General features: G+C 45.2%; 1 protein-coding gene and 1 pseudogene across 3 annotated transcripts; both read left to right on the forward strand.

Annotated features, from left to right (window-relative positions):
* The first annotated feature begins 1,089 nt into the window (after window positions 1-1,089).
* LOC147972424 (F-box/kelch-repeat protein At3g23880-like) lies at window positions 1,090-3,336 on the forward strand. 2 transcript variants are annotated; one of them, XM_087521456.1, is made up of 3 exons: window positions 1,090-1,226; window positions 1,319-2,612; window positions 3,187-3,336. In XM_087521456.1, the coding sequence occupies exon 2, from the start codon at window positions 1,328-1,330 to the stop codon at window positions 2,591-2,593; it is 1,266 nt and encodes a 421-aa protein (XP_087377582.1). In that variant the 5' UTR covers window positions 1,090-1,226; window positions 1,319-1,327; the 3' UTR covers window positions 2,594-2,612; window positions 3,187-3,336. The 2 variants fall into 2 exon arrangements, with proteins under 2 accessions (XP_087377582.1, XP_087377581.1); XM_087521455.1 differs by lacking the exon at window positions 3,187-3,336 and having other exon boundaries at window positions 1,319-2,915.
* A 36-nt stretch (window positions 3,337-3,372) lies between these two features.
* On the forward strand, window positions 3,373-8,194 carry LOC125510151 (protein DETOXIFICATION 40-like; annotated as a pseudogene). Its single transcript, XR_015603548.1, has 6 exons — window positions 3,373-3,998; window positions 4,087-4,143; window positions 4,233-4,471; window positions 7,543-7,663; window positions 7,754-7,841; window positions 8,126-8,194. The product of XR_015603548.1 is annotated as a protein DETOXIFICATION 40-like (transcript).
* The last annotated feature ends 1,044 nt before the right edge of the window (window positions 8,195-9,238 follow it).

Consider the following 9,238-nt stretch of genomic DNA (forward strand, 5'->3'; position numbering starts at 1 on the left):
GACCCCATGTAGGTTGTAGTCAATTGATACCAATCAAATGAATAATGCTTGGGACAAGGTCAAAGGGTATCTATAAAAGGTGAAGAGATCTCAAAGGTGAATGGCGATGAAGCCTCATTAGTTACTTCAACTTCCCAATGGCGATGAAGCCTCATTAGTTACATATTTTCAAGAACAATATAGCAAGATTAGACAAAAAATACCAAAAAAACAAAACAAAGAAACTGTGAACCAATATAGATTCCATCCAGGTAAAAATAAAAAAGATTGAAACAACAGTAATGATGCATCAGCTTTGCTTGCTTCATAATGGCTATTACAAAAGGGCAATTTACAATCTAGGTTTTTTCTTTTCTTTTAATAATGCGGCTGTGTGCATGAAAAAAAGCTCATTATTGACGTTGTATCGGCGCAAAGGTCGAGTGCAATTGGTATATTTTTTTATATTAATATATGCCCTTTTTCCAAAAAAAAACGAAGCTCTTGTTCCCTGGTCGCTGCGGGGAATACTATGTTACTCATACAAAACTTCCACGCGGGAGATAGTGAGCCAGCCCATGTATACATTGGTTTTATTCTGATTTTGTTTTTCCTTTCCTTGTCCTGTATTTTTATTTGCTGGTTTAAATTTAGAACATTTTTTCAAATCAGCGTGTTTTTAAATGTTGTGATCATTTTTTAAAATTTATGAATATTTTTAAATTAACCATATCTTTTATATTCTGGAATATTTTTAAAATTCATGAACATTTTTCAGTATCATGAACTTTTTTCAAATTGAAGAAAACATTTCAAATCCATGTACATTATTTTAGTTTATTAACATTTTTTTTTCAAATTCATGAAGGTTTTATGAATTAGTGAACATTTTTAAAATTCATAAAAATTTTCTAACAAATCAGGTTGTTTGAATTTCACGATTTTTTCAAATCTGGAAAATAAAACGGTTACCTTTTTTTTTTGAGACAAAATAAAACGGTTACCTGAGCGAGGGGAATTACGGACGCGGCGAGGCAATTGGGCCGCACCCCACGCAGCACAGGCCGAGCACCCGCTAAGAATTCTTTGTGTCAATGAGAAAGCGAGAGGCCCATTTTGTCCAGCCCAACTGATTGGTACTTCGGGAGAGTCCCAATCCGCAAACCCTTGACCACTGACTGACCGCCGGCCGCTTTCTCCTCTACGGCGACGCCCGGCCGCCCAGCTGCTCACCGCCGGCGCTCTCGGTAAGGCCAACTCCTCCTCGGCACAGCCCCATCTGATTCTGTCGTCGATTTGGCGCCGTCGACTGCTAACCGACAGCATCTACTTCCCACAGCCGACGGCGATGTCGTCTTCGGAGCCGCGGCCGCGCCCCGCCGCCTCCTTCTCCGGCGACCTGCCCGAGGACGCGCTGTACGAGGTCCTCCTCCGCATCCCGCCCAAGGAGCTCTGCCGCCTCCGCGCCGTCTGCCCGGCCTGGCACGCCCTCACCTCCGACCCGCCCTTCGTCGCGGCTCACAAGTCCACCCACCGCACGGCGCCCCCGCTCCTCGCCATTGCCTACCGCGACGACAGTGAGGTCAACGGCGTTGCGATTTCGGATCTGTCGGGCAACGTCGTGAGGCGGATTCCAGTCACCGGGTATGAGATTGTTATGGTGAACGAGTCGGGTGATGCCGTTCACCGGAGCTCAAGCAAGGAGGAGCATGATAGCATCTGTGTTGTGCGCAGCCGGCTAGACCTCGTGTGCTTCCACTGGAATGTGTACTCTAGGACCTTCTGCGTGCTGAACCCGGTCACTGGAGCTACTCTCGACTTACCGATGGGCCACTCAAAGGAATTGGAGCATGAGCTAGAGGTACAGGGAAGAAAATGGGGCTGCCATGTCGAGTGGTGCGCTTTTGGGAAGGTCTCCTCTACCAGAGAGTACAAGGCGCTCCGCATCTGTAGCATTCGTGACCGGCAGGTATGTGAGGTTATCACCTTTGATGACACCAACCATGGAAGCTGGAGGAGGAAGCAGGACCCTCCGCCCCGTATCTGTACCGGTCGTCAGATGAGATGCGTGGTCGTCGATGGGGTGGTGTACTTCTTGATGGATTTTCACTACACATACTTTGAAACCGGGGTTATAACCATTGAGCCTGGTAGCATAGCTTCATTCAACCTCGAGGCGGAGGAGTGGGGTGTTCTACCTGGTCCAGGACAGGTCAAGAGGTTTGTGCAAGAGAACAAGAAATACAGTTACTCACAGCTTGAGCTCCAGTTATCATTGGCTGAGTTGAACGGCTGCTTAGTTCTGGTTCATAATATTCATAAGGTATCTATGGACTTGTGGTTTTTGACAGATTTTGAGAAAGGTATCTGGGTCAAGAAATACAGCTTGCCTTCACATGTTGCTAGGCTTTTTTGGTATCCTTTTCTCATGTTAGATGATGGGAGAATTTTCTTCAGTGGGATGGATTGTCTGGAAGGTATATTAAGTGGTGGAGAGCAAGGAGAGGGATTCCTGCAAAGTTATGATCCAAGAAATGACACTTATGCTGATGCACTAGAACTGAGAGATCCCAGATCAATTTGCATTTACACAGGAAGCGTGCTGAGTTTATAGCGTAGCTGTCACTGATGAGGTCAGGAATGATACATCGTACTGGCTGTTCACCTTATGTTCTAAATGTGAACAATTAGTGAGATAATGTTCTGATGCATGCATCTTTGAAAAAGTACCTTTGTGCCTTCAAAGTATATTATGTTAATCTCCAATACATTTTGCGTGAGAAGGTTTGCAATTTTTTCATTTTTTGTTCGTTCCATTTAGTATGGTAGTTTCAGGAGTTTGGTCAATGTGTTGCTATATTGCTATGGTCAGTTCGTAATAAACAAGCTTATGAATATGGTGTTTCAAAATATAATACGCTGCTCCGAGTGCAACATATGGGTTCGGTACAGGATGCATAATTTGTTGGTTTCTTGGAACAGATAATCATTTGCTAGCACATTTATGTTCTCCTCGAATGTTCAATGCTACCTGGTGTACATTGGTGTCACTGAGTTACATTTTTTGTTTCTCTGTTTTTCTTCCGCCTTGTGGCTGCTTTCAGTTGTCACCATTTCTTTTTACTGTATTTTGTGCTTGTAGCCCGCTCAAGTTTTGAACGGACAAAAATCTTGCGAACTCGTGATGAATCTTTTCACTACTCTTAGCTTGGGAACCCAGGACACTGCTTCTGTGGGCGGCTCATACCGAGTGAAGATTTGAAAAGTGGTTCAGGCAATCTCTGGCTGTGGTAATTTACAGGCTCTTTTCTCCATCGCTTCCATGTAGTAAAAGGCAGAGGATGCCAGGGAGCTCTTCTGCGGCAAACAGATAAGCTAAGCTATTTTGGAGTCATGAATGACGATCGCAAGCCTGGCCACAAACCGGCCCGACTCAGACTGAACACAACCGTGGACGGTTTGCAGCTCGGCATGGGGAGCGCGGTGCAGACGCTGTGCGGGCAGGTATATGCAACGTTCCACCGTGCTGCTCATGGCCACCGGCGTCCCGATCACCGTCCTCTTCATGTTCTCCCGCCCCATCCTCATCCTCCTTGGCGAGTCCCCCAAGATCGCCAGCGCCACGGCCATCTACGTGTACGGCCTCATCCCGCAGATCTTCACCTACGCCGCCAACTTCCTGATCCAGAAATTCTTGCAGGTGCGGAGCATCTTAGTGCCCAGCGCCTACATCTCGGCAGCCATGCTTCTACAAGCTGGGGCTGGGGCTTCTGGACGCGTCGCTCCTGCTGATGGATCATCGTCATCCCGCAGTTCATCTACATCGTCACGAGCAGCCGGTGTCGGCTCACGTGGACTGGATTCTCCCTGCAGGCATTCTCCGGTCTGCCTGAATTTTTAAAGCTGTCCCTTGCCTCTGCTGTCATGCTCTGCCTCGAGACATGGTACTTCCAGATGCTCGTGCTCATTGCCGGCCTCCTCAAGGACCCCGAACTGGCTCTCGCATCGCTCGCTGTTTGGTAACTGATTTTAGTGAAACTTGGCTTAATTGCCTCTTTTGTTCAGATGATGATAACTACTGCCTGATGTGTTTGTGTGTGTTTGTAGCATGACCATTTCAGAATGGGTGCTCATGATTCCACTTGGATTCTACACCACAACCAGGTGAAGTTGCCACTTCTGAAGTTTTCATTTGCATCAATTTGCAGCAGGTGAAATAAACTAGATTCGTACATGTTTAACGAGCAATGCAGTGTCAGGGTGAGCAATGAGCTTGGTGCGGGCAACCCCAAATCAGCGGCGTTATCAGTCGTGGTGGTCACGATGTTGTCGTTTGTCCTATCAGTTATAATCTCGGTAGTCATCCAGCTCTTCAGTGACTACATCAGCTACATTTACACCGGCGGCGAACATGTGGCAGTGGCCGTGTCCAAGCTGACCCCACTCCTGGCACTCACCATAATCCTCAATGGCATCCAACCCGTGCTATCAGGTATACTAGAACAGTAAGAGAAATGGTCTAATGTTTGTGGCTGTTTGGGGGTTGTATTTTTTGCATGCTCACCGGTAATTTACTAGGAGTAGTATTTAGTCCTCACTACTATTCCAACTAGCTGATTGCCCGTGCGTTGCCACGGAGCGGCACGACATTGTTTTATTGTTTTGTTTGTCCCGCTTGACCCTTCACTGGTTCTATTTTTTATTGACATATTTCTTATCCCAACAATAACCAGACAAACATTGATCTTCCTTCACTGGTCCGCCACTGCACTCTAGCTTTGATGTCCTGGTTTAACTTCACTTGATGTAGCTTCCATTGTGAGATTATAAGCTAACACTTTCGATGTTTGTGATTTGTTCTTTTATGGATTTATTGACAACGCTCATGTGTCTGTTTTCATGAGGATTTTGGACTAACCAGACCTTCAAATAAACGCTTCCTGTGTTTGCCCTCTTTCATTCTCACCAAGCATCACAAAATTCTCAGAATAAGTGAATTCATCATTGTGCTCACGTTTGCTTGGAAAGGCGAAAAATAAATATGGGTGAAGTCTTACTGGAATATGCTGGTGATACATATAAACTGAACATAGTTTGGTCAGTCTATGCTCGCTCACTGAACAAAAACGGAACCACGGATAAACCTCATACTGGATGCTAAATTATCTACATACAACAACATACCATGAAGTTTTCTGACAATGTCACTGAGCAACAAGTCTTTCCTTCTATTTTTAAAATTCAAAAAACGGTGTTGCCTTTCTCCCACATAGCTCCCTTTCCGCCAATCACCATGTCCCTTTCTCCACACTAAGTCCCATATGAAAAACAAGATAAAGCATGAATATGATCTTTCTCATCCTCGGCTACCTTTGTTAGTCCTTATTTGTGCATCTTGCTTGCAGTAGATTGAAACATATATGTACAATAAAAAATAGCACGTAAACTGACCCTGGTATATGGAGACTATGACTGCAGCTGAGGTTGTGGCATCGTCCAAGAGGAAGCCATCAGCATGCCAGCCGGGCAGCGTCTTGGTCAGGTACTGGGAGATGCTGCTGCCACTCGCGCTAGCCGTGCCACTGGCGTTCGCCGCTGTAGCCAGCATGAGCCCGTGTTGCAGGGGCTACTGATGTTCTCTTCCTCCCCCGGTTCCTCCTGACCCTAATTAACAACATTGAGGATTTACCCAGGAAACACTACCATGGTCAGTGTAACACTAATTTACTTACCAAGAAAACAACACCTTCCTCCCCTATGTTCCAAAGCTGGGCTAAATAGGACACATACTTCAACTCCACCCTCCATGCATCCAGTCCCTAGTTCATGTTGTGGACAAATATGCCTCCTCCCTTTTCCGCTCGCCCCAATCGTGTGCTCTTTTCTCACCTGTACATTCAGTGAGTACATCAGAATCTCATATCAATAAAAACTTCATAACATATGGTAGAATTGGATATGGATACATCGACGACGGCAAGAAACTGTGGATCTAAGTGAGTTGCACTTTTACAAGGAGACCTGGTGAGCCTGTCTGCAGGAGCAAGGTTGTTAAATTTTTTGAGTTAGTTCCCTTGCGTTAGGAGATGACGTAACATTACTTTTTCCATTTCAGAGATCTGCAAGAGATCATCATCAAATAATTAAATGGTCCAAAATAACCTGATGTATAATCATCTTATTTAATTCATTTCAGAAAAATGAATTATGAAGCAACAATACAAATTGGAGGTATTATGTGACCTTCATGGGAAAGAATATAAGACATGAAGAGAGAAAAAAGAGTGAGGAATTTTACCAGCACCCCAAGGCTGTATAATCATCTTATTTCATTCATTTCAGAAAAATGAATTATGAAGCAAGAAGTACAAATTGGAGGTATTATGTGACCTTCATGGGAAAGAATATAAGACAGGAAAAGGGAAAAAAGAGAGGAATTTTACCAGCGCCCCAAGGCTCGCCCTCCGTCAACAACAGCAGCGCCCAATCCTTATCTGAAATTCAACAACAATTAGCATGCATAAACAATAACTGAACGTCTTCTAGTTTCTTAAGGAATTCGTCTTCCTTGCAATAAGTACTGCAGAACTTAAAAAAAGGGAGGCATAATCAAGATCCTTCAAGCACATTCCCATAACGAGGAGAAAAATAAAGCCGTCAGTACAATCCCATGACGAGCACAAAAATGAGGCGGTACAAAATCACATTTTGTGTACAATGAACCGCAGAAGAAAAAAGAAGGGGAACCGCGACCTACAGTACCCGCTGGATGATAGATCCGTGTGGAGGGCTGTGGATGCGTCGCCGGAGAATTTGAGCTTTAGGGCGCTGGAGGAGGGCGGTGCTAGATTGGAGACACTCACACTTAACCCATGGATCTAAAGAGTTGGGTGGGCAGCATACAGAGGTTGTGCGATGGTGACAAACACGATGGCGTTGCGACAGGGACGGATACAGAGAATATATGGTCCTCATGCAGTGGGGGGTGCGGGGCCGGTGGCGATGTCCACAGCCAGGACGACGTGGCGTCGTCGACGGTTAGGACCGCAGCCACGGCGACGCGGCGTCTTCCACGGCCAGGACCACAGCCACGACGATGCGGCCTCTTCCATGGCCAGGACTGCAACCACATCGACCACGAGAGGACGATGAGGGGAGCAACGGCGGCGAATTTCTCAAGAGATGGAAGAGAGATTGGTTCAGCAGCGATGGGGGGTGGGGGGAGACGAAGGCTGGGACGTGTGTTCGTGGGTTCTGGGTTGTGGGTCTATCTTTTTCTTTGGGCTGTTTTTTCGAGCGAGGATGTGAGGAGCGGTGGTTGTTTTCCTGATTTTAGTCGTGCGTACGAAGGGTGGAGGTAGATGTCGATCGTTAGGAGGGAAGGTCGAACCATCACGACGGCAGATCCCCTTTAATAGTAGAGATAGGCCCTTAGACACAGAACATAAGCCTTTTGTCAGCCTTCAGCTTTGAGCTAAGGAGCGTTCAGGTTTAGACAAAAGCAACCAAAGAATTTGATTCATTTATTGTGGACGAAAACAGTGATGTAGATGTTATAAGCAGGGGAAGCCATGGGCTATGGTTGGCAAGCGTTTGTCGCCTACGTCAACATCGGCTGCTACTATGCTGTGGGCATCCCCCTTGGCTTCCTCCTCCTCGGCTTCTACTTCGTCCTCGGTGCAGTGGTAAGGCATAGGTGCATGGTTCCGGATAACTTTAGTTTGATCAACCATGCATTTTTTTACATATAACAAAATGGATGACACAAAATGTAAGGCATATGGAGTGGTATGATTGGAGGTACATTGATGCCGACTGTGATCCTAGTCTGGGTTACCTTGAGGACAGACTAGAACAAAGAGGTAAACATGGGATTCCTCTTGATCGTAATAGACACCATGACCTACAAGACCGCAATGAGTTTCTGTAAGCTCTAGCTAGACAGAGTGGCTTGAAGACCATGATATTCTAGGGATACAAATCTGAACCAACATTAAGACAAAATTAATTGTTAAGTTACACATTGCAAAGTTAAACACCCCAAAAAACCAATACACCATACTCACATTATGTTCTTTGTCAAGGGCATGTCATTATCCTCTAGCACTATTGATAGTTACCTAGTTCCCTTCTCATATGATTGCAGGTGTCCAAAGCGATGAAAAGATTGCAGAGGTGGGAAGACAAGACACCTCTATCGTCAGGGCAGGAATGACAAACATCCTATGGTTGACTTGTCTATATGATCAACATAGACGGGGTTCGTTAGCAAGTCAATCTCCCTGAAATGTGTAAAATGCGTTGTCAGAGGGATGTCCGTGAGACAGACAAAACCAGAAGACAAATTGCTTCCATGCACCCTATCGGAGGGAGGACCCATTGTCTTTGTCATCAAGATCACCCCTCCAAGCTCCTTCTCGGTGAGGTGCAGTAGTTCACCCCCATGGCTACGGGTTTACAGTAGTAGTATCTACTAGATCGGGTTCGCGCCTTGGCGCGAGGGTGCCGGTCAGAACGTTTAGACAAAGTATGAAACAACTTGTCGGTAAGAGCACAGGAATAGCATGTGTAGACAACCAATTGTGTTAGAAGCAAAACACAATGGGACTGAAGATGAACATCAGGTTATAAGATAAAATCAAGGTCGGTGCTTTCATTCGACCAGAGACAAAACACAGGACCAATATATTACTTTTTACGACAGAGAGATAGGAATTAAAATCTGAAGTCTATACATGCCTTGTTTAGAACAAAGTGAAAATAGCAACATACCACCAGGTGGTACCTTCCACTCCAAAGACAACAACGAGAATTTAAAGGCAGATATCGAGGTTGGAACAAGCAAACCATCTTAAATGTAACCGCCACAGGAGACTTGCTGCCCGGACATGTCTTGTGATAGTAAATTGCAGGGGCAGCTTTAGAGCTTGCAACATGAAGGCAAAAAATGTGGGAATATGGAATCACCATTAGATAGTCATCATCCTGTAGAGGAAAGGATAAAATAATTTTTTTACAAAAGGATATGCAGGCAAGAGTACTGCTGCTGTAAAATTACTGAAACTACTCTATAGAATTAATAGAATTAACATGATCTCCTGGAGTAGTTCAAGCAATACTGGAGTGGTTCAAGATACTAATCTTGGTGCAGCACTAAGCATGAAATACAATACTCCACAAAATTAACACAATCAAGAAAGCATCAGCAAGTTAACAATCTAACAAGACAAGTTTCAGTACAGCACCAAGTCAAAATCCA

This window comes from Triticum urartu, chromosome 5A, assembly GCF_056163025.1.
Source record: "Triticum urartu cultivar PI428250 chromosome 5A, HENAU_Tu73, whole genome shotgun sequence".
NCBI classification, from domain to species: domain Eukaryota; kingdom Viridiplantae; phylum Streptophyta; class Magnoliopsida; order Poales; family Poaceae; genus Triticum; species Triticum urartu.

Excerpts from the sequence above, each read along its gene's own strand:
- LOC147972424 (XM_087521456.1), top strand. The coding sequence starts at position 1,328 with ATGTCGTCTTCGGAGCCGCGGCCGCGCCCCGCCGCCTCCTTCTCCGGC.